The sequence below is a fragment of the Notamacropus eugenii genome, chromosome X (genome assembly GCF_028372415.1).
Source record: "Notamacropus eugenii isolate mMacEug1 chromosome X, mMacEug1.pri_v2, whole genome shotgun sequence".
NCBI lineage: Eukaryota > Metazoa > Chordata > Mammalia > Diprotodontia > Macropodidae > Notamacropus > Notamacropus eugenii.
This window is the reverse complement of record NC_092879.1, coordinates 11,863,332-11,888,687: the sequence shown is the minus strand read 5'-3', so window position 1 is coordinate 11,888,687 and position 25,356 is coordinate 11,863,332. Positions and strand designations below refer to the sequence as shown.

The following is a 25,356-nucleotide window of genomic DNA, read 5'->3' as shown; positions in this document are numbered from 1 at the left end:
GGGACTTAGTTTTTCTGAAGGACACAGGAGAAGCTTAGGACTTCTGACTTTTGCCTTCCCCCACATTTTTGTTCTGTTTAGTTTTTTTCTGTTCCCTTTTTCCCCCTCGTACAGTTCACACTAGGAGGCTTATCCTGTAAAAGAGTTGAGACTTAGCCCTTCCAAAGAGGGAGGGAAGGCCTAGACTCCACATTTTTGGTTATTGTTTTTTATTTGTTTGTTTTTATTTTTCCCGCTTTTCTGCCTTTCCCTCTCTTGTACTACCCATGACAAGAGGATTATCCAGTCATTTAAATGGTAGAAGTTCTTCTAGAACAGTGGGGACAAACTCAAGTAAAAATGGGAGCTACTGATCCATATGTAAGGGTCCCAGTGAACTGCATATTGACCTAAATATAATATCATAAATGGTTTATTGCATTTTTGTATATTTTGTTCAATATTTCCCAATTCTATGTTAATATGGTTTGGACTGTATGCAGCCCACAGGCTATGTTCTCTAAGAAGACCGTTAGAACCTTGCCACCACGGATTCCACGAGTTTGGACCAGTAGTTTCCTGATGCAGGTTCTTCATTCCATACAACTTGATTGAGTCTAGCTTAACTGGTACATCTTCCTGGTCTGGGGGCAGAAAAGATCCCCTCCACCTGGAACTGGCATCTCTCCAACTTGGTGAATGCCTGAGACCAAGCTGCCATACCTTAATGACTGACTGACCAGATGCATCCATCAAAGGATGTGAGGGGGAGGCCTTCTTTTCAATACTATTGTTCTACCATCGTTAGTTACTTTGTGACAGCAAGACTTGGAACACGACTGCCTGGGAAGATACAGAGGAGTATCCCCCAGAGGGCAGATAAGAGGCTCCTGGTAGGTGTTTGCCGGTGGAAACTCAAAATGAATGAGAAACTCTGTAGGAGGTACTCTGTAGGAGTAAATGATGTCATCAAGGAATTGTATGATAAAAAGAAAAGAAGCTTGTCACATAAAAACAAAGGGAATTGTGATCGCAAGCATTTATTTTTCACCTTAAGTTTTGCAAAGCACTTAACATATGCTAGATCATTTGCTCCTCACAGCAATCTGTGATGCAGATGCTACTATTGTCCTCCCTTCCCAGATGAGGAAACTGAGACTAGAGAAGGAAGACAAGTGACTTCTTGAAGGTCATACAGCTAAGAAGTGATGATAGGTGGACATCCAGAGTATAGAAATAGCAGTTGACCATACCAGGCCAAGTTGTGGAGCTGAACACCCTGCTGGTAAAAATCATTAAGAGAGGAGCCTTGAGTCTGCAGTAATGGCAGGGGTTTTGCTGTGATGGAGAACAGGTAGCAGAAGAACTTGAACTCTGCCTCTGTGTCAGTCTTAGTAGTCACTGTCATACTTGCCCCGCCCCCTCGCACGGCCCACATTCCCTGAGATGCAACATTAAGAAGGGACAGACTCTGTCAAGGGCATTGATATCGTTCTGGGGTTTCTAATTTCAGTGTTGTCCCCAACTTGTCTTTCACACTCATTCCCCACCCCAATCTTCTGCAGGATCTTGACATTCTCACTTTCCCAACATCTCTTCTATGAGGTTCAGTGCTAAAGTATAGCCTTGTGATGTTAGGGCTGAGGATATCTCCTTTCAGAAACTGCAAGAGTGCCTCCTTTCATCCCAACATCAAATATAATGGTGTCAGGCCCATCCCTAACACAGTAGGAGGGCCCAGAGCCAGGATCAAATATCAACACCTCTGTTTAGCGTTTTAAGCTGGCCTCACCTCATTTTTCCAGACCTCTTACATGTGATTTCCCATCACATCAATTACTGTCCCACTAAACTACCCTTCTTACCATTCCTCTTCCATGGCACTTCAACTTCCTTTCTGTGCCTTTCTCCTACCTGTCCCTCATGTCTAGAATGTACATCCGTGTCATTGCTATTTCTTGTTTCTTTTATGGTCTTTCCTCCATCCTCATTCTCCTGGATCTCTCTGCAGCTTCCGGCACTGTGGCTTATTGTCATCTCCATAACACTCTCTTCTCTGTAGCTTTCTGGGCACCACTCTCTCATAATTGTCCTCTTACCTATCTAAACACTTTTCCTCTGCCTCATTTGTTAGATTTGGCTCCAGGTCATACCCTCTAACCATAGGTGTCCCTCAGAGTGGACTCCCCCTTCTTTTCTCCCTCTATACGACTTCACTTGGTGATCTCATCAGCTCCCATGGATTCAACGACCAACCTCATGTTGGTGATACTCAAATCTACCTATTCTGCCCTAGCCTCTCGGCTGACCCCCAATCTGTTTCAAGCTGTACTTGGTAGTGTTATGGGCAGTGTGTCTGATGCCTCTGGTATATACCAATACCTGGAGAAACTGATGCTAGAGGTGATACATCTTGGAAGCATAGAGGCATTCCTTGGAGAAGGGAAGGTATCAAAAGGAGAAGAAAAAAAACCCTAACAATAATCACCTCAAAAGGTGATTGAGAGAAGATCTATAACTACTGATTCATGTGACTATTTTCCCATCTTTACAAAACCTTGATGAGAATAACCAACACATACAGTTATGAAAATATGAGAAGAGCAGTTTTCCATCAAGTATTCTCCACAGTAGAACCACACAATTAACTGAAAGATGCAGAGAACTCAAGATCTGGCTGCATTTGGTGTTGCTTGATTATAAAACAACGACAACAACCATTTGCTCTGGTCTAGTGAAATGCAGCTTAGAAGGCTGTCCTCCCAGGGTCTCTCCTGCACATGTAAAGATTGTGAAGGTTCTCAAATAAATGCCACCATAGAAAAAACTCTGCTCAACCATTCTCTGATTACCTTAAGCATGAAGCAGAGAACCGTGTGCTTTCTGAAGGGAATTGCCCCGGTCGTGAAGGGCGTTGGCAGCTTCCAAATGGAAGTGAAATCACCTTTGCAGAGTAAGCTCCTACCAAGATTCCTGTTTGCAGAGGATGATAATTGTGTTGATCACCTCAAGCTCCACATCAGTTGAGGTTTTGAAGTATGGTCTTGCATTTCATAATATCACTCCAATTGGGATATTTGGGTTTGCTCACTGGGCTGCTTTGTTTGTTCACAATCCTTCAGATTGTGTGGGCAGACAGAATAAATAAAAGAATCTCTGGAACAGTACTTCCAGTGATCTGCCTCCTACTCTCAGTATGAATAGGCAAGCACCCTACCATTCATTCACTCTGGTCATGCCTTTAGCCCACTTGTCTATCCAGAATGTGCCTTTCTACATAAACTATGGATTCCACAGTTCTTGCAATGACAAATTGAGGGAATTGGAGGACTTGGATTTTCAGTACACCCTACAAGTAACCATAGAGGTATCCCCAAAGGGATAGCTTCAATTGTACCCCCAAGGAGCCCTTGCATGGAAAGACTCAGATCTAACTATACTCTCCTAACCTCTGCATCTTTTCAGACACTAGCAGGATGCATTAGGCTCCTTTTCCATCATGGTCTGGGGTGACCTTATAAATCTACCCCTTATTCTCCTCACTTAGACCTTAAACTGTAACCTCCATTTCCTTACTAATTGTGAATGGGCAGGACAAATGCATCATTTATTACCTTCTTGACTACATAGTAGACTGGAAGGGTCACTGCCCTGAGGAGAGCTGGTGGTAGCCAGTACATAGTGTATAGAATCCAGAAGTGGCAGAGGACTCCTATCTCTGGACTTGGCCTATAGAGTCCAGGCATGTATTCTATAGGAAAAGATGGCCTCAGAACCCCAAACCTTGCTTTCATAGATGAATCAGGAGGCAACGTATGGGATCCAGTCTATGACCATGCTGCTATACTAGTGTGGGTTTGAGAAAGGGAATATAAGCAGCTGCCATAAAAGACTTAAGTTTGGGGGAGACTCTCTGATCTAGCTAATCAGTTCCCTGGCATTTCCTGTATCATGTCTCCTGATCCAGTCCTGGTACCCTGAAAGTACCCCTGCTCCTGCAGCTGGTTTCCTATTCATTTCAGATTCACCATTTTTACCAATACCAACTGCCATCAAAGGCAGGCCAGCTTCATGGAAGCTGCAAGGTATCTTGAAGGAAAGATAGGAAAAACCAGGTAGGTCAAACCATAGCTACTTCCTTGACCACCACTTCTCCTCAGAGCTTTATGGAGACAGTCCAGGACTAGATGGAAGTACTAACCTGGATTTATAATTCCAGTCTCTCTCCGCATCCCGCCTTGCCTTTTTTTTTCTTGGAGGCAATTGCTTAAGTCACAGAGCTAGTAAGCGTCTGAGGTCAGATTTGAACTCAGGTCTTCCTGACTCCAAGACCAATGCTCTATCCACTGTGCCACCAACTGAGCTACCTTCCACCCTCTGCTTATGAAGCCTGCAGTAAAATCTGCCATCTTTCAAGTATAAAAGATCTATGAGTCCTCTTCCAGTGATGTTGTGGTGGATCCTGCCTGTTTTGGGAGGGCTGATGACCAGGCCTACGGAGAGAAGCTGGGAATATAGGACTCCAGCTAGAGTGTCCAACATAGTGCCCAGAATAGTGACTGTCTTCTTCCCCAATAGAATGTCACTCCTGAAGGGCAGGGATTATTTGAGCTTTTGCATTCATATTCTCACTGTTTGGCACATTGTAAACACTTAACAACTGCTTTTTCATTCATTCATTCACTCATTTACTTTGTACGAACCAGATATTGTGCTAAACACTGGGGACACAGAGACAAAATTGAAACGATCCTTGCCTTAATGAAACTCGCATCCAATTTGGATAAACAACAAGTAAGTTGATAAACAACAGATAAGTAGCTACAAAACATATCCAAGTGAAAATGCAGATTGATTTAAACTGACTGCACCAACTGCTCTGAATAGAAACCAATGCTTCATGTCTTTAAAGGTAGAGAATAACACAAAAAATGCCCTAGAGAAGAACATGAAAGATGGGCTTACCCCACCCAGGACTATATTATTTTTCAAATCAATTAATCAAAAATAATTTTTAAGTATCTACTGCATGCAAGGGATTGTGCTTAGCAATGTCGATATTATCAGTTCTACAATAACATGGATTTCTTTTTGTAATTGTACAGCTTTATTTTACTTTCAGTTCCAAACGTTTTTCCTCTTCCTGCCACCTCCCCCATTCATTGAGAAAGCAAGAAATATAATACCCATTACAAATTTGAAGTCATGCAAAACAAATTTCCACATTAGCCATGTTCTGCCCTCTCCCCGGCTCCCCCAAAAGAAAAAAAAGAAACAAATATGCTTCAATCCACACTAAACCCATCAGTTCTTTCTCTAGAGGTGGATCGCATTTTTTTCTTCCTAAGTCATTTGCTATTGTGGTAGGTCATTGTGTTGGTCAGAGTTACTGTCTTTCACAGTCATTTGTCCTTATAAATCTTGTTGTTACTATGTAGATTCTTCTTCTGGGTTTTTTCACTTTACTATGCATCAATTCATATAAGTCTTCTCTGGTTTTTCTAAAACCATCCTCTTTATCATTTCTTATAGCACAATAGTATTCCATCCCATTTATATACCATAACTTGTTCAGCTATTCCCCAATTAATGGGGATTCCTTCAATTTCCAATTCTTTGCCACCACAGAAAGAGTTTCTATAAATATTTTTATATATCCATGTCATTTTCCCTTCTCTTTAATCCCTGTGGTACAGACCTACTAGCAGTATTGCTGGATCAAAGGGTATTTAGAGTTTAATAGCTTTGGGGGCAGAGTTCCAAAAGGATTTCCAGAATGATTGGATCAGTTCAGAACTCTACCAACAATGCAGGAGTATTCCTATTTTCTCACCATCTGCTCCTTTTCCCTTTTCTTGTCTCTTAGCCAATATGAGAGATACAAGATGATCCCTCAGGGTTATTTTAATTTGCATTTCTCTAAATTATTAATGATGTAGAGCATTCTTATGTGACTATTGATAGCTTTGATTTTGTCTTCTGCAAACTACCTGTTCCTATCCCTTGACCATTTATCAATTGGGGAATGGCTCTGATTCTTAGAAATTTGGCTCAGTTTCCTATATATTTAAGAAATGAGACCTTTAACAGAGAAACTTGCTGCAAAGATTCCCCCCTCCCCTAGCTTCCTGCTTTTCCTCTAATTTTAGCTGCATTGGTTTTCTTTGTGCAATTTAAAAAAAAATTATATAATCAAAATCATCCATTTGACTGTCCATGAATCTCTTTTATCTCTTGTTTGGTCACAAACTCTTCCACTTTCCATAGATTTGACAGACAATTTCTGTGCCAGCAGATCACTCTGTCATCGTCACTTATCTTCAGACTTCTTCCCTATTGCCTACAAACATGCCCAGGTCTCCCTTATTCGCAAAAATAAATGCTCCATCCCCACTAGCTATTGTCCCATATCCTTCCTGGTTTTTGTAGCCAAACTAGTTGAAAAGACCATCCACAACAGGTACCTCCACTTCAATCCCTCTCATTCTTTTATTAACTCTCTTTCTTCTGGTTTCTGCACTTATCATTCAACCAAAACTGCTCTCTCCAAAATTACCGATTGTCTCTTCATTGCTAAATCTAATAACTTTTTCCCTATCCTCATCTTTCTTGGCTTCTCGGAAGCTTTTAACACTACAGAATACCCTCTTTTCCTTGATACTCTCTTCTCTCCAAGTTTTCATCACACCACTCTCTTTTTCCTGGTTCTCTTCCAACTCGTCTGACCATTTCTCTGTCTCCTATGCTGGATCTCCATAGGTCATACTCACTAACCATGCGTGTCCCCTGAAGCTTTTTTCTGGCCCTGCTTCTTTTCTTCCACTATGTAATTTTGCTTGGTGATCTCATCAGCTACCAGGGATTCAATTATCATCTTTACATAGATATTATCAGATTTCTTTATCTAGCCCTGACCTTTCTCCTGATCGTTTCTCATATTTCAAATTTGATGTCCTATAAACATTTTCAACCTGCTCCAAACTGAACTCATTATCTTTCTCCTTAACTTCTCTCCTCCCACTCCTACCTTCTCTATTACTAAAAAATATAACAGCAGTCACCTAGTCACCCAGGATCACAAGCTAGATGTTATTTTCAGTTCCTTACCCTCTCTCACTACCAGCCCACCACCTCATTCAATCTGTTTGAATGTCTATCAATTTTCCCTTCTCTTGTCTATTTTGTCTTTTCTACTCTGACATTGTCCCTACTCTGGTGCAGGGCCTTATTACTCACACTCACACTATTGCAAGAGCCTGTGGGTGGGCCTCCATCCCCCACTAAGCTATACTTCTGTCATCCTACTGCATTCCTACTCAACAAACTCCAATGGCTCCCTATTACTTTGGGGATCAAATGTAAAATCTTCTGGGTTGCTTTTATTTTTTAAAATTATTTTATTTGTTTTCAGTGTTTTACAATAGTTCCATATATCTTAGATTTTCCCTCCTTTCTCTCCACTCCTTCCCCGGGACAGCATGCAATCTTATAAAGGTTCTACTTCTATATTGCTTTTAAAGCCTTCATAACTGGGTCCCTTCCTACCTTTCCAATCTTCTTTTACTTTACTTCCCTCCACATCAGGGAAACAAACATTTAATAAGCACCTAGTACATGCCAGGCACTATGCTAAGTTGAGGGGGGCACAAAAACAGTCCTTGATCTCAAGGAGATTACAGGCTAATGGAGAGAGAACATATAAAAATTATGTAGAGAACAAGGCATATTAGAGGATAAATTGGAAATAATCAACAGAGAATTAAGAGGAGTTGGGAAGGGCTTTCTATCAAAAGTGAGATTTTAGCTGGCACTTGAGAGGAGCCAGTAGACAGATAAGAGGAGGGAGAGCATTCCAGACAGGTGCAAACAGTTAGAGAAAATGCCTGGAGCTGGAAGGTAGAGTGTCTTGTTTAAGGAATGGCAAAGAGTTCAGTGACACTGGATCACAGAATATGAGTGTAAGAATACTAGAACAGTGTGTGTGTGTGTGTGTGTGTGTATGTGTGTGTGTGTGTGTGTGTGTGTGTGTGTGTGTTGGAGGATAGGGGAAAGGACAGGTTATGAAGGGCTTTGAATACCAAACTGAGCATTTTGTAATTGATCCTGGAGGCAATAGGGAGCCACTGGAGTTTACTGAGTATGGGAGTGACACATAGTCAGACCTGCACTTTAGGAAGATCACTTTGGCAGCTGAATGGACAATGAACTAGAGTAGAGAGAGACTTGTGTCAGGTAGACCCACACACAGGCTCTTAATAGTACAGGCATGAGTGATGAAGGCCTGTAATCAGGGTGGGGGCAGCATGGAGTAGAGAAGGGGACATATGTGAGAGATTTTATGAAGGTAAAACCAACAGATCTTGGCAAAAGATGTACTCCACACACTGTGATCCAGTGTGATCCTTACTGTTCCTCACCCAAGTCATTTCATATGTTAACTCTGAGCATTTTCCCAGCCTTGTTCTCTCCCCGCCCCCATGTCTGGAGCTCTGCCTCCTGGCTTCCCAGGTTTCCTCCAAGTTTCTCCTAGAGTTCCCCCTTCTGCAAAAAGCCTTTCCCAGTCTTTCTTAATTGTAGGGTCTTCCCTCTGAGATTCTCTCCAATGTATCCTGTACACAGGAGAATATCATGTACATTGTACATAATTTTACATGTTGTCACCCCCATTGGACTGTAAGGTCCTAGAGAACAGAGTCTGATTTTTGCCTATCTTTGTATCCCTAGCACTTAGTGCCTCGTACATAGGAAGCACTTAATAAATGCTTCTTGACATGAATTATTGACTATGTAAAGGGATACCATTTTTATGGTGGAATCTTTTTATTACTGCTGTACCCAAAGATTTGTAGCTGCTTGGTTTTAAAAATACAATTGTTATTATATTAGCAAAACCATCAATAAACACAAATATTCAAACAGAAAATAGAAACACCACCAGAAAGCAATGGCAGACCAAACCAGGACCTCGCATTACTGAAAAGTCAAAATTCATATGAATAAGGTAGTAGCCACATCATCTTCTTTGTTTCTAACAGAATCATCCTGTTGGCTTCTCTGTCATCTAAATTTTGGTTTTCTCCAGTGTATTTTCTGAATTGTTGCTGAAAAATTATCAGCTCAATTCAATTCAATGAGTATTAATTAAGCTCCTACTATGTGTTCAATATTGTATTGGACTCTGGGTATACAGTGAAAATAAGAGTGAGAAACACTGTGTATCCAGGTAATTTATTACAAAGGATTTAGAAAATCAACCCTAAACAATCTCTGGGGTGGGGAGGACTGAGCATGACACTTGAGGTCGTACTAGGAATTCTAAGAGGTGGGGGTGGGAAGGGAAAGTGCTCCAGGTTGGGAGGGGGTGGGAACAGCTGGTGCAAAGTCACAGAAGTGAGAGATGAGATATCATAAATGGGGACAATCAAGTGAGTCCCTTTGAGTAAAACATCAAGTTCCTGAGGGGGGGAATGAAAAAGTCTGGAAAGATGGGGTATCTAGGACTTTAAATGGATTTTCTGGATTTTCTCGAAAATGTCATGAATTTATTATCAGTAAATGTGTAACAATTTATCCTAAAATGTTTTTCAAAAACAAACACATCTTAACCCTGGATTTCATTTGCATGTGCCAAGCAAACCAAGCCATCACCAACCCCTTGACCACCATTTCCCCTCAGACCTTGATGAGGACAGCCCAGGACTCTGAGCTGAAGAACTTCCCTTCCAAGATGCAGTCTGGGAACTGCTTCAGCAGATAATACAGACACAGAAAGGAGAGATCATGCCACCAAAGTCCAGTGGTTCAACATCAGGAAATGGAATGATTTTATCAGTAGAAAAGACCACAGAAGAGGTCTGACCATCTGCTTTGCCACCATACCCCAAGAACCATGGGGACTTTCCATCTGACATAGCTGAAACTTTCCTGGTGTGTTGTCTCACACGTAAAATGGGACCTCCTTGAGGGAAGGGGCTGTCTACTTTTCTAATTGTGTCCTCAGCTCTCTCCATTACACCACACAATTGCCCATTATCATTTCCCTGTTACATGAGTGATGGAGTAACTGTGGGACAGAGAGACATCTCTGGGTCATTTCCCCAAATTTCTCAATACCATCATTACCCAGAGAAGATCTTCCTCTTCATGCCAATGCCTGGCATTATCCTTGGGGAACTTCAATTCATGTTCATAACTCTTCTGACAAACTGACCACACCAATCCTTAATCTCCTTAATGCTAAGAACCATCATCTACATCTTGCTTCAGTCACACACCTGTCAGAGATCCCTATCTCTTAGAATTTCACCACCTTTAAGATCTGGGCTTTTAACCTTCTAGTCAAATTGGCCCATCAGCTATTTCTCATACTGTTGTCATGGTTCAGTCCTGTCTGACTCTTCATGACCCCCTTTTCTTGGCAAAGATACTGGAGGGGTTTGACCTTTTTTCCAGTTCATTTTACAGATGAAGAAACTGAGGCAAGCAGGGTGCATTGACTTGTCCAGGTTTACGCAGCTAGTAAGTGTCTGACACCACATTTGATCTCAAGCCCAGCATTCTATCCACTGTGCCACCTAGCTGCCTTTCCTCATATACAGCATTCTCATTCCCTTTTCTATCTCTGCACAGGCCTGGAATGTTCTCTGCCTCTTCAAACCCTTAGCTCCCTTCAATGTTCAGCTGAGATGCCACCTCCAACATGGAGTCTTTCATAATCCCTGAGTTGAAAGTCCCCCCTTTATTTTGTATGTAATTTGTATATTTACTTTTAAGTATATATGTTGTTTCCCCCAATATAACAGAAGCTCCCTGTGAGCAGGGATGTCATCACTGCATCATCAATGCCTAGCACAACATCTGGTACAAAATAGGCAACTAACAAATATTTGTCTATTGACTGTAGGTGAGTGGATGGATGGATGGGTTGGTTACCTACTTATTAAGACTACTATTTCTACCAGGGTCCTGCCCCAGCAGCCATCCCTGTTCTCCTGCACCTTCAATCTCTTCTCCATCATTACCTCTTACCTATTTGCCTATAAACATGCTGGCTAAGGTCTCTCACTGGAGTCCTGAAAAAAGTCTTCCCTTGGTCCTTCCATTTTCTCCAGCTGCTGTCTAATTCCTTCTCTCTTTGTCTGGTTGTGGAGATTACATAGTTCCCTAGTTCTTCTTCTAACTTTTCTTACTTTCTTCCTCATTCTCTTCCTTCAATGTGAGCAGTTCTTAAGTATTTGGGCTTTGCTTTCCCCCTCTCCCTTTGCACCCCCTCCTCTCATCTCCCTCTGTCCATTCTCATGTCTCCAACTACATGTTCTATACTTAGGACGTCCATCGCTCTACTGACCGTAGAAAGGTCTTGTCTTCTCTTTTGAGTTGCTGTCCTACATCTCTAACTACTTTCAGGACATGATGTCCCACCAGTAGCACCTTAAGCTCAACATATCTAACATTGCTCATTAGCTTTCTCACCATCTCTTACTCTCATTCATTCTGTCTTCTGTATGTCTGTGCTACTGCTATTCCTTTGATCACCCATGTGTGTAATCCTGGAATTATTTTGTGACTTCTCTCTCTCCCACCTTTCCTATGCCATCAATTAACAAAGCCCTTTAAGACTACCTCTGCCACCTCTCTCCCATTCATTCCCTCCTCTCTATTCCTGTAGTCACCAGGGAGTTGAGCTCCTAGTGGCTAAGTGGGTGCAGGTTCTCATCACTCCCCTGGATTACTTCCATAACCACCTAACGCATCTTCCTGGCCCTCTCTCCCCTTCCCATCTAGCTTTCATGCTGCTCTTGAAATCATCTTTCTTATACATAGATCTGATCATGTTGTTCCACTGCTGAAAAATCTACAGTGGTTCCCTATGGCCTTCTGAATAAAACTCAGTCATCTACCTGGCATTGAAGGATCTCCACAATTTGATATTAGCTGACTTCTCCAGACATCTCATCTCAATCCTCTCCACACACTCTGTTGGCTGGGACACTCCATGAGCCTTAAATAAGCACAATGCTTGCCTGTCCACTGTGCCTTTCCTCAGGTTGACCCCTAAGCCTGCAGTGCCCTCCTGCCACCCAGTTTCCATTTTTGTCCTTATCCTCCTCCTCCAGGAGGCCTTCTCTGATCTCACAAAGTCCAACCCCAACCTCGACTTCACAGAGCACTTTGTCTAATGTAGTTACCATGTGTATGTATCCCAGCCCTTTGTGATGTGACCCTGAATGACTCAAACTCTGGATTTCCCTCAGTGCCTCAGGATTGGTTGTTGCTATTTTTTGCTGACAAGTGGATGGCCTCTGCTTGCACAGTTTGTCAGTGATGGGGCAGGATGTAAAAAGCCCAGTCTCCTAATGCTGCTCATGGCTGCTCCTTCTTACCTTGGAGCTCACTCACTGAGTTTGGAGAAAAAATGCTTGGGTTCCTGTGCACCTCCCCCAAAGGAATAGCTCTAGGGGTTTCTCTTTAATTCTACATCCTAGTGGAAAGCTTGGCTCAGCACAAGGCCCTACATAGAATAGGTAACCAAGAACTGGGGAAGGAAGGTAGGGAGAGAAGAAGGGGGACGGAGGGAAGGGAGGGAGGGAGAAAGGCAGGGAGGAAGAAAGGAAGGAATGAAGGAAGCAAGGGAAAGAGGGAGGAAGGAAGGGAGGGAGGAAGGGAGGAAGGGGAAGGTAGGGCTCACGATGTCATAGCAACCTGTGGAGGAGGACGTGCCTTTGCCTGTCTGTGTTGACCCAGCATCCAGCATAAAGGCCTTTGTGCTCAATGCTCAGGGTCAGTGGGGCTCCCAGGTGAGATAGAGGTTCAAGCAAAGGAGAAGCTTTCTCCTTTCATCATCAACCTGGAGCCCTGAGAGGCTGTCTGTGAGATGGGGAATGGCCGGAATGCATGCTGGTAGCCAGGGGGAGTTAGGGAAGATTTCAATGGATTCCCCTTAAAATGAGGACTGCCCCTCCCCCCCTTTCCCTCTGTCAATTTCGTTGCAGTCATTATTCCAGGGTCTGGATGCAAAGATTCCTATGGGGAGTTCTCAGAGACGATTCCATTTCCATTGGAAGATGCCACTTAGCTAAACATGAATAGATTTAGCCCAGAGAATCAAAGGGGGAGAGGAAAGGGAAAGGGAAAGGGAAGAAAGGGGAGAGGAGAGGAGGGCAGGACAGGGAGGGGAAGGGAAAGGAGATGGGGAAGGAAAGGAGAAAAGAGGGGGAAGGGAGGAAAGAGAAGGGGAGAGGGAGAGACATTCCAAGGAGCAATAAAGCTCTCCCCTCCTCCCCTGGAACTCATTCACAAGACCTGCGGAAATCATCTATATTCACCAGCTAGCCAGCAGAACCGAGTGAGCACACTGCACCTCAAACTGCCAGCAGCTCCCCCCCACACACACACACAATGATACCCAAACAGCGAGATCAGAGCCCTACACGCAAGCGAAAGCTATTGGTCTGCTGAGATACACTGAGGCTACAACTGCATTCCCTTCATTCTCTTCATCTGTCAAAGAGGAGGAGGGGGGGCAGGAGGGGGAGCAGCAGCAGCAGCCCCAGAAGCAGCAGCAGCAGCAGCAGGAGGAGGGAATTTACCCTGACTGGCTTTCTTTGGGGAATATGTGCCCCTTGATTTATATCTGTATGTAAAACCTATACAAAGTATCTGCCAGTAACAGGTCTCGAATTTTTTTTCCCCTCCCACTCTGCTGTGTCAGAGGAACGCAGACAGAAGTACCTCTGTTTCGGGCTCCACCGCTGGAGGAGGAGTTTTCATTCAGACTTTCTAAAGAGGTGGGGGATACTGAGAGACTCACCAGAAAAGGTCCCCTGAGCCAGCCTAGGGATTCAGTCCTTTTCCTGCTCCTGTTCGCCATGGACCTGCCTTCCTCTCCAAGTAAGTAAGCCTTAGTAGACAAGAACTTCCCCCAGTGTGTGGGGATGTGTGTGGGGGTGTGTGTGTGTGTGTGTGTGTATGTCCGTCTGTGAATGCAGTGGATGTATGCGAGTGTGTGTGTGTGTGTATGTATCTGTGGTGTGTGTGTGTGTGTGTGTGTATGTATGTATCTGTGGTGTGTGTGTGTGTGTGTGTGTGTGTGTGTGTGTGAATGTAGTGGATGTGGATGGGGGGGGGGGGGTTGGGGGGTGATCTAGGCTGCTAGCAGCTTTAAATACAGAGCCAGGTCTCTATCTCACCCTGTTTATCTATGCAATGTATTGATTGATTTTGCATAGGGCTGCCTAGCCCTGGGCTGTGTAGATTACACCCAGCCTGGGAAAACAGAGAAATCCATTGACATGAGTCAGCACTTAGAGAAAACTCCAAATTGGACATCTGAAAGCCAAAAAGATACACTTCATAATCACTCCCTTTTGAAGCCCGGAGCTCCATCCATTTCTCTCCCATTGACCTTTAAATACCTTTGTGTGTGTGTATATGTGTGTGTGTGTATGTGTGTACGCGCGCGTGTCTGTGTCTGTGTGTGTATGTATGTATGTGTGTCTATTGGCGCGCGCCCGCGCGCCTGCGCGCGCGCCTGTCTGTCCTAGCTCCAGACAGCTCCAGGTCATCAGCGCTAGATGGCTGGGGGAGAAACAGACAGACAGGCTGTACCCAAAGGACCGAACCACTGAGGCAGGGGCCAGGCCAGGGCCTCCTCTTCTAATGGCTTCCTGCTTGGATTGGTGCAGCTTTCTGATTTCATCATATCACCTTGCCCTGGGAAAAAGATGGCCCAAACTGGCAGAGTGTAGCACACCCCCCTCTTACAATGAGCCACAGTAGCTGTTTAGAAATCTAGGGATTTAGGTCTTGGTGGGCACATGTCTGAAAGTGGCATTTCAGTTGGGATTACTTTTCCCTCCACCCCGAATTTGGGGACCTGCACACAGATCAATTTAGCCAGTGGCTGCCTGTGAGACTCTGGGGCTGGTCGTTCTTAGGTCTATCCTTCTAGGCACTTGTAAAATATTGAAAAATCAGATTGGGCAATTAGAACTGAACTTTTAGGCAGAAAAGCTATTTCAAAGTGCAAATATCCTGTCAGGACCAAGAAGAATCACATGGATGTGAAAATATTAGAAATGAGAACATTTTAGATATCCGGTAACTTACAATATTCCCCCGATATTCCAACCACTTATAAAGAAAAGCTTGCTTGAGCACAGGAAGCCCCCAGAGTGCTGATCTGAAGCTCAACCTCATTTCTGGCTCAGGATTTGGGCTTCTTTGTGGCCATTGGATGTAACCTATAAGCACCTGTAGTCGTCTGTATTGAGAGGGTGCTCTTCAAAATGGAGGGGCTTTAGAGTTTGTGTGTGAAGGGTGGGGAGGGGGGGGGTCAGGGGGGGAGGGGGAGGCGCTTCAAAGAACACTGGGTTTTTACCAAGCTTAGAGACTGAGAATTAGAATTAGTGATTTCTCTCCCTCCTACCCTGCCCCCAACGTAGCCCCGAAGAATGGGGCTGAAAGAAAATAGGAGGGGACCCTCTTGATCTAGTGGTAGAACCCCTCACATTTTACTTACAGGGAAATCGAATCCCTAAGACACGAAGTCTCAAAGTAGTCTATCCCTTGACTTGGAGGGTTGACACCAGAACCCAGATATCTTAATTCTCCTCAAAGCAGCTTAGAGTAAAAAAGAAAATCCACAGAGCCCTCAGAAAGGAAAGACTGGTTCCTCAACATGTTCTGATGTGTGAAAAGCATTTGTATTCATGAGGTCTTGAAATCTTCTAATTGCCAAGCTTAGAAATGAACTATCTTTACTTCCTAAGCTAAGGTAGGGGCGCAGTGAGAGGAGATAAGAATTAAACAACATATGGACCTGCAGTGAGATGCAGAAATGATGGCTGAATTGAGATGGAATTACTCTGGCAAGTTGTGAAAGATTCATGGAGTTTAAAAGCCAGAGGCGGCCTCAAATCTCTTCTAATACCAACTGTCTCATTTTACAGACCAGGAAACTGAGGTGCTGAGCAAGTAGAGGGGAATTGTCAGAGGTCACACCTTTGCAGAGCAAAAGACCCTTGGTCTTCTGAGTCCCAAACCTGAGCTTTTCCCAGAGTGCTGCAGAGGTTATAGTAAGGCATTGGGCAGTTACAGAGGGAGAGCTTAGTCATGTAGAAAGGGGACAAGTGAGGATTTGCCAGGTAGGGTGTAATTTGTACAAGGAGGGATTTTTCAAAAGCGAGGGTCAACACGAGGAATTAAGCATAGTTAAGACCATTGTGAGATCCCACTCTCTGCTGGAAGTCATTCTTAAAGGTAGCATATATGTCACAGAGAAAAGACAAGGTTTGACTGCCAGATGACTAGATGGGGGTAGGGAAAGAGGGGTCAACCTGTCCTCCACTGTCCTTTCCCATTTTCTTCTGAAATCCACATTGACTTCCTTTGTGACAGCAGGGAATTCAATCCTAAAATCAGAACTCTCCACAGTTTTCTTCAGGAAGGTAGTGGTGGATGGACACATTACAAAGCATTCAGGGCTTAGAGTATTTTGTCATGAAATTTTTCTTAAACAATCACTCCCCTGAAGGGACTTTAGACTGTCTCTGTCTCCTCCAAAGCAATCTGGAAAACAAAATTCACATCAGATCAGAGAGAGCAGATTCCAGGACCAGAAGAAAACTGTTCAGGAAGTTGTGAGTACCTGAGCAGAGAGATGCTGATGGGAGTGGGCTTACAATGCATCATTCATGACTGCAGAGGCACTAAGCATCCGTCTGAAATAACAAGATCTCTCCATCCTGCAGTCAAGAATTTGCAATCTCCTAAGCCACTTTTAAGAGTGTGTACCTTGTTGAAAAAAAAAGCCCCTTCTCAAAGAAGGAAAGAAACTGCCCAGCAGCATTAGTAGGTTGTGCTGCTGTTGCTTCAGAGTTTTTCCGGATCAGAAGAAACATGTTTGTAGCCATTTCTCCCTGTATCTTTTGCATCAGCCTGTTCATTTCTGAGCCTCTGTTCCCCTTTACCTTCGTTCTATTAGTTAGATTGCATTCAGCAGTCTGGAATGGAACCCAGTTTGTTGTCATTCATTTAATCGTGTATTCTGTTCAGCTCCCTAATCTTACCCAAGTCTCCTTGAAGTCCCTCTCTATTACTGTTCCTCCATTTGGGAACTGAGAGTTCCTGCTGATGAAAAGATTTTGCCCAACTAAAAGGAACCTTGTAGGTTCATCTTGGCCATCCCCTTGCAGAACCATACCCAAAACAGAGGACTAAGTCTGGTCTTAGAGATTACTCTCTCCTTCTCCCTCCTCCCTCTCTCCCCTCTCCCCTATCCCGGGGAGGGAGGGGGAACATCTTAAACCCTGTTGGTCACCCAGTCCAAGTGTTTCTCCTCTTCATTACTCTGATAGTCTGCAATCGATGCCCAGATCTACCCTGTGTGACCTTGGGTAAATCACTTGCCCTGTTTGGGCTGCAGTTTCCTCCCCTGTAAAATAAGGAGTTTGAACTAGCTGACCTCTGAGGCCCCTTCCAGTTCTACAATCTAGGAGCCTGTGATCCTATAAGCCCTACACTTAAGAGCCAAAGAAGCCTAGAATCTTTTGTCTACAAGGTTCCTTTGTCTGACTTGTTCCTTTGACGTCTCCTGAGGCCCTTGGTCCTCAGTGCTGTGCCTGGACTGTCATCCCCATTCCTTACTTCCTTTTCTCATGTTTTCTCAGGTTTTGTCTTCCCTGTCCTGAGCTACCCACTGTACTCCACTCCAAATCTCAGATAGTTGGAGTCTGAAGTTCTGTGGATCCTTGAGCCCTACTGCTTCCTTGATCTTTCTGTCTGAAGCCAGTGTTTAATGGGATCTCCAGTCTAAATCACAACCTCTCAGGCCCTCTCAATCCTACTGGATATTTGTACTCTCTGGCACGTAGGAGATGGATATTAATGCTTCTGAATTCCTCATTCCACAGGGAAGTCCACTGGAGACAATAGAGTCATTCTTAGCCCTACCCCTGGAATCCATAGGACATTCAGTTCATTTGGACAGTGCCCCTTAGAAAATGCCGGTGTCCTTGTCAATTAAGGTGGCCAGATGCAAATGGCTTAGACCTAAGGAATGTATTGCACACTCCTCACCATATCGGTGGATCCCAAATCACTTCCCATCCAATCATATCTTCTATTTGGGGTGACTCTTATCCATGTTCTCCCAGAAAAAGAATCAGAAAACCCTAAAATATCAGAGTTAAAACTGGGAAAGTCCTATGTTTCACACCTGGAAGGGATATTAGAAGTCATCTCCTCCAGCTCTCTCATTTTACATAGGGAAGTGAAGATACTTGCCTAAGCTCATACAGGTAGTAAATAACAGAGCTCGGACTGGAAAATTCACATCCTTTGATTCCAAATCTAAGATTCTTTATGTTATATAATTCTACTAATAATAGACATAATCATAATCATGTGCATTTATTTAGTGCCTACTAAGTGCCAGGCACTGTGCTAAGCTTTTTGCAAGTCTTATTTCATTTGATCCTCACAATAGCCCTGGCATGTAGGTGCTGTTATTATCCCCATTTGACAGATGGGGAAACTGAGGTAGACTGAGGTTAAGCGACTTGGCCAGGGTCCCCCAGCTAGAAACTCGGTTCATCCTGACTTCAGCACCAGTGCTCTGTGTGCTGTGGCGCCCCTTAGCTGCCCACCCTCTGTCTCCAATCCCTTCATTTCTCATTTCCCAATACACAACCCTTTTTTCAAGAAGCCTCTTTTGTCACACAAAAAAAAAAAATGACTGAGGAAAGCCAGTGTCCACATCTGACAGCTTATTCCACACCTGAAGGAATTGTGTTTTCTCATTTCTCCTCAGGAACCAGAATTTCAACCCCTTCATTTTATAAGTAAGGAAACTAGCCCAGAGAGGGAAAGTGATTTTGCCTGATTGGCATTTGGGACCCTGCTTGAGGTACTGAGTCCCAATACCCATGGTGAGTGGTGTCCCGGGACTTCCATGAGGTCAAAATAACCATTGCAAAAAAATACAACTACATTGGCTTTTGGGTGCATTGAGATTCTTTCCCTCCCCTCGCCTCCCCCTCCCCCCAAGTCATTTCACTGATTAACCCTTGGGCAAACATTTCAATTGAAATGATTTGTTGGATGCCTTCCCCATGCCACAAGAACCTCTCACCAGATAGACTCTCCTCCATTGAATGTTTAGCGACTAAGGCCTTTCTCATTTCCCTCCCCCTCTCTCTGTTCCTCTGAGTCTGGTCATTTCCCTGCCTTAGCTGGTTTTATTTGTTACTCTGCTGCATTCACTGAAGGAAACCATATCCTTTTGCACCCATTCAAGCCATCCGCACCATCCAGTTTGTATGACTAATTGTTCTATTTTGAACTGCTCTGAAATCTGACGGCTTTTGTACATGCTTTTATTCCTGCTCCTGTTTTCTGGGACCTGGTGCCCCCTGATTGGCTCTTGCATTTGTATGAAAGCTTGCTTAGCTCCCCTTTCTCCCATTGAAATTGCCAAAGGCTCAGAGGGCACAGGAATGATTGGCATGTGCTCATCACTCCTGTCTGCCTCTCTTGAGTGGGCAACCTCGAAGCTCCACTAAAAATCACATTTGGGAGAACAGTACTCCCCCAGTTCTTTCAACTGAGGGCCAACCATCCTCTCCTCGCTGGTAGCCATAGTCCTTTGCTTCCTGGACGTTGTCTTTGTGGACTCTACAGCCTGGGTTTCCAGCAAGGATGGTGGTTGGTGGGGGTCGGGGTGAGGATGATATTAAATGCAATTCTACTTACTTCAAAAAACATTTCTTTACATCTTACAGTCATTGCACTTAGCCAACTGCTCCTGTAGGTTAGGGTCACAGAGAATGCTCACTCACCTTTTTTTCTACCCAGAAGTCATCTGGCAACCCAAACTGAGGCTCAGACACCCATTCATGGTAAGCCTACACCTAATGGGAACCTGGCTCTGCCTGGATCCATTTAGAGCCTGAGACAGCAGGGAATCACATTTGTACTTTAGAAGAAGATGGAGCTTAGGAGGCCAATGTCCTGACTAGGGGCTTGGCTTTGTCCCTTACCACAGATGTGTACACAGGTCATATCATATCTCCAGGCCTCGATTTCTCCTTTTTTGAGCACTGGAAGTAGATGAGAGTCTCATCCACTGAGTCCTTTCTTTTTCCAACCTCATATCTACTGATTTTCCCGGTCCTGTCTCTGCTACAAGCAAGGTCTAACATGCTTAGAGATCTTTTTGCTGCCCACCCCTGCTGCCACTCAACCCACAGAGAGTGCTCACATCTTTCCAGTGCACTCTCCTCCTGACAATCTTATAAAGCACCTAATGCAGGGATTCTTATCCTCATTTCATTTCATAGAGAAGGATGCTGCAGATCAGAGATGCAGGGAGACTTGCCCAGAAATGCCAGCAGAAGGTGACAGTGCCAAGATCTCCTGGCTCGCAGGCCCAGTGCTCACTCTTATCCCCTCACCTTGTCTCCTCCTCTGTGTCTTGTCCTTTCCCTACCATTACACAGCCACAGCCTCCCCTCCAAAACATTCTGAAAGAATTCCATCAACATCCACATTGCCATGCATTCTGAGAAGGCAGAACCCTGCTCCCTCCAGAACCCTGAGATTTGTGAACCTGAAGCATAGCCATGCGAAGGCTTTAAGTAGCTGGAAAGACAGCACCTTTCGACTTAAGGGCCAAAGGAAGTGGGTTCATTCTTATAGCTGCATGAGACTGTTTCCTTATCTCTAGAATGGAAAGAATCATCCTACCCTACCTCCCACAGGGTACTGTTAGGAGGCCCTAGTGAGAAAGAATGAACAGAGCTTTGTAACCCTGAAGGGCTCTCTGTAAGTGTCCGTTGAAATTGTTAGTATTATCACTAATGATTATTATTGTTGGAAACTCCTACAAAACCTCCTAAGGCTAGAGATCCCCTCTCCTTCCAGATTGAGCCTGTCTTCTTCGAACAAATGCCCAGCAAATGAAATGCTACAGTCTCCATGGCTAACAACAAATAACCATGGCAATCGATTGTCTGCACCTCTAGCCCTGACTAAATAAGCCTTGTGTCATGGGAGGTGCTTTGGTCACTGCTCTTGGGAGATATTTTGCATGTGCTGCCAACAAATTCTCTTCCAGTTTTTGGTATAGGTTCTGCAACTACAGGTTTGCAGGGTCAGAAAAATATGGCATGTATTAGCTGACAAACCGTGTCACCCATGACTGTAAACCCAGTCAGGCAGAGGAGGGAAAAATAAAAGGACTGGACAAAATATTCTATGAGGAGCTTGATTTCATTCCATTTCTGGCAAAATCCTCCAGCATTAATTAAGGGGTGATTTGTAAGCACTCAGGGAGGCAAGGCATGGTCACCAAAAGCCAGCATGGCTTTTTGAAAAACAGGTCATGTTAGAATGATGTTATTTCTTATTTGAACAGGGTCATGGAGTTAGTACATCAGGGAAATGTCAGTGGTACACATAGATTTCAGCAAGACAGTGGAGAAAATAATCTTTTATGTTGTCCTTGTGGACAAGATGGAGAGATATCGGGTTAGATGATAATAGAGTTTGTTGGACCTTGTAGGATCAACCCCAAGGACTGGTAATTAATGAACGATGATAACGGAGATTCGAAGTCCTTAGTAAAGTGCCCTGGGGACCTGTCCTTGGCTCTGCCTCTTACATGTTTTTATCACTGACTTGGTGAAGGCATAGAGAGCGTACTTATCAAATGAAATGAGGATGGGAAGCTGGAGGAAAGAGCTGATTGGGTGACAGATTGGGGATTTCAAAAGGTCCCACTAGCCTGTGCCCCATCCCCATCCCCACTTACCTCTCAGCAGAATCTAACAAGATGAAATTCAAATGGGATAAATGTAAATTCCCATAATTGAGTTCCAAGAAATGAATTGTGCAAAGTAGAGAATGGGAAAATTGTGGTGAGACAACAGTCCCTTTGGAAAAGACCTGGGGGCTTAGGAAGACTATAAACTCACTCTGAACTAGCAGTGTGACTAAAAACAGACTATCTAGAATAAGAGTCCCACTGTCCTCCTGATGAGACCTCACCTAGAGTATGGTGCTCAGTTCTGGGTACTGCATTTCAGAAAGGAGATTCTCAAATTCTCTGAGGTTGAACAGCATAATGGGGGGTCCAGAGGGCAAAGCACACAAAGATTTGTTGAAAGAACTAGGGAGAAGAGAAGATTCAGGGAGACCCAAGGATTTGCGTTCAAGTATTTGAAGGGCACTTATGAAAAGGGGGACTTGTTTTGTTACGCCTAAGGGGGCAGAACCAGCAGCAATGTGGGAAAGCTTGCAAAGGGGTAGCTCAATATGAGGAGGGATTTTCTAACAATTAAAAGCATCTACCTTGTTCTGTAGGGAGAGCTTTCTGTCACTGCAGCAGAGGCTTTTAGGAGAGGCTTGTGCCAAATTGGAGCTGCACAAGGAAGCCACTAAGATCCCTTGTCACAGTTCTGTTGTGAGAGTCTGCATCTCAATGGGGGACCTGCTGCACTTAGCCCTAGGGGAAATGTAAGATGGCAACCCGTAAATACATGAATGCTGAGAAGCGATCAGAGTTGGGGGGGAGAGGGGAAAAGCAGAAGATGATAAGTGGCTTATGAATACCCTGCCTCTCCTTCTATTGAGTTTTCATTCTTTGGTGTGTAGGGGCAACTGATCCTGCTCATGCCTCTTCTTACTCTCTGGTGATGGTCCTGCCTATGTGATCTCATTCTCTCTCCTCTCTCTCTCTCTCTCTCTCTCTCTCTCTCTCTCTCTCTCTCTCTCTCTCTCTCTCTCTCTCTCTCTCTCTTTCTCTCTCTCCCTCCCCCTCCCTCCTTCTCCTCTCTTCCTTCCTCCCTCTCCTTCCTTCTTCCCCTCCTCTCCTTTTTCTCTCCCTCCTCTCCTTCTCCCCTTTCTTCTCCTTTTTCATCATCTTCCTCCTCCTCCTCTCTCCATCTCTCCCTCCCTCTCTTGCTCTCTTCTTCTTTTTCTTCTCTCTCTCTCTCTCTCTCTCTCTCTCTTCCCCTCCCCCTTTTCTCCCTAAGGCTTTTCAGATGTGCCCTGATGCCTACATAACTGCAAGCCCTCCCTCCTCTTTACCACCAGAGTGCCACCCTCACTCAAGTCCAAAGAATTCAAGAGCCAAGACAACATGGATGCCCCAATAACAGATGATTTTCCTCAAACCCTGCCCATTGAGCAACTCTGCTCCATCCATGTGAGCAATGAGTATGTGGAACGGCCTGCCATCTCCTGCCAACAGACCCTGTCCAGCTCTTCCCTTGCCCAGCAGGCCCACAAGTCTGATTGGTCCCTGTCTACTATTCCCTCGGATCTGCCTCGAAGCCTCAGCCAATGCCACCAGCTTCAGCTCTTGCCACAGCATCTGAGCCAACCCAGCCTTGCTAGCTCCATATCCCACACCACCATCACCTCCGACCAAAGGCTTCTGACCAGCATCACTCCATCACCCTCCGATCACTCCCTTATCTGTACCCAACCTCAAGCAGGGGCTCTGAAAGTGGAGGATTCTCAGAAAGGTGTAGCGGAGAAGCTGTCCCTCCATACTGGGGGGCACCTCTTTATTTGTGAAGAGTGTGGCCGTTGCAAGTGCATCCGCTGCACAGCCACACGCACCCTCCCCTCCTGCTGGCTCTGCAAGCAGCGGTGCCTCTGCTCCCCGGAGAGCCTCCTTGACTACAGCACGTGCCTCTGCTGCGTCAAGGGGATCTTCTACCACTGTTCCACTGATGACGAAGACAACTGTGCCGATGAGCCCTGCTCCTGTGGGCCTGGCTCCTGCTGTGCACGCTGGGCAGCCATGAGCCTCCTGTCACTGGTCATGCCTTGTTTGTGCTTGTACCCTCCAGCCCGAGGATGTCTCAAGTTGTGCCAGCAAGGCTACGATGGCCTACGGAGGCCAGGCTGCCGATGCAAGAGCCACACCAACACTGTTTGCAGGAAGATCTCTTCCAGTGGAGCCGCCTTCCCCAGGGCCACGGAGAAGCCGGTGTAAATGCCTTGCAGCCTCCACCCAGTCCCTTCTCTCCCCCTCACCCTTCACTCTGTAGGAAGGAAGGGTGGGGATCAGAGAAACCAACCAGCCAGGACTCAAGGGCCCGCTCCCATCAATCCTGCCATGCTGTGGGGCTGGCTAAGTGCATCTTGAGTCCAAGGCAGCTTGTCCTTCCTTCATTGGCTCTCTGTACCCCCCCACTCCTCCCTTAGCCTCCCCTCCCCCCACTTACCTCTCGATTTTTCCTGCCCCAAAGCAAAAAATAAATTAAAAATCAGATGATCCAAAGACATGGGACTTGCACATTGAAGACAAATTGAGCCAGCTTCTGGCCATCTCTGCCCATGGCCTCCTCAGCACTGTGTGGCAAATGGGAGGTTCCCTGACATGGCCTTCTTCCACACCAGACTCATTTCCCCAGTGCCTTCGGGGGCTTTCTCCTGAGATGGCTTCCAAAGAGTAACATGGGGCCACACAGCAAGCATCTAATCATTCTTTCCTCCCCCTTTCTTGCCCTCTCTTGGTCCTTGACTTGCTCATTCTTTCTCTCTGTCATCTGCAGTCCACTCACTCATTCTCAACTTGCCCCATTATACTCTCCTTTCTCCCTTCTCCCTCCACCTCTGCCCTGCTCTTTTTTTCCCTCCACCCCCTTCATTTCTCCCTACCCCACCTTATCCTACATCCCTTTTCCCATCTTTCATCTTTTCTCTGTCCCCTTATTCTTTCCCTTGCCCCTATGTCATTCCTCATCACTTCCCAGTTCCCTAATCCCTTGTCTCCTCCCTTACCCAACCTGATCCCTCATCCCCTCCCTGGTCCTTTATCTTTTCCCCTTTCATTGACTTTTCCATACAGTTCCTTTTCCCACATCCCAGCCCAATGTCTTCTCCCTCCCCCACGTCCTCATTGCCTCCCTCCCCCATCTCTTCCTCAGGCCTTTTCCCCTCCTTGCCTCTTTCTCTAGCACCTTCAGGAGTGGGGGTTTCCCAAATGCCGTCCCTCTGCTTTTTTCCCCTTGCTGTGCTATTACCCAGTCTTACAAAAAAAGAAGGATTCATGTGATATATTAACCAATAAGCCTGCCTGAAACCCAGATGTGTGAGTGTGTGTGTGTGTGTGTATGCACTGCACCCACCATACCCACACATCTCTAGGCATATGGGATCAGGAACAAGTAATCCAGGCTTGGTCAGCTGGAGTCTTGTCCTTTTCCCTCCCCTTCCCCAAACTTGATGGCCTTGGGCAGTAAAGGGTGGAACATATAGCCCTTCCCTAGAAACTAATAGCCCTAAGACTGCATGATTCACGTTCTGTGGATATAATTATGAAACCACAGAACTTAGGGCTGGAAAGGACTTTAAAGATCTTGC

At 45.0% G+C, this 25,356-nt stretch overlaps 2 protein-coding genes across 3 annotated transcripts in view; one reads left to right on the top strand and one right to left on the bottom strand.

Moving 5' to 3' along the window:
- The window catches only part of LOC140516208 (uncharacterized), a 66,505-nt gene extending 52,006 nt beyond the window's left edge, over positions 1–14,499 (bottom strand). The window contains exon 1 of the mRNA XM_072627230.1: positions 13,790–14,499. The gene's annotated coding sequence lies outside the window, so the exon portion shown is untranslated. The remainder of the gene's footprint in view (positions 1–13,789) is intronic.
- Positions 13,542–24,269, top strand: SPRY3 (sprouty RTK signaling antagonist 3). 2 transcript variants are annotated; one of them, XM_072627231.1, is made up of 2 exons: positions 13,542–13,869; positions 23,074–24,269. In XM_072627231.1, the coding sequence occupies exon 2, from the start codon at positions 23,120–23,122 to the stop codon at positions 23,981–23,983; it is 864 nt and encodes a 287-aa protein (XP_072483332.1). In that variant the 5' UTR covers positions 13,542–13,869; positions 23,074–23,119; the 3' UTR covers positions 23,984–24,269. The 2 variants fall into 2 exon arrangements, with proteins under 2 accessions (XP_072483332.1, XP_072483334.1); XM_072627233.1 differs by having other exon boundaries at positions 23,013–24,269.
- The last annotated feature ends 1,087 nt before the right edge of the window (positions 24,270–25,356 follow it).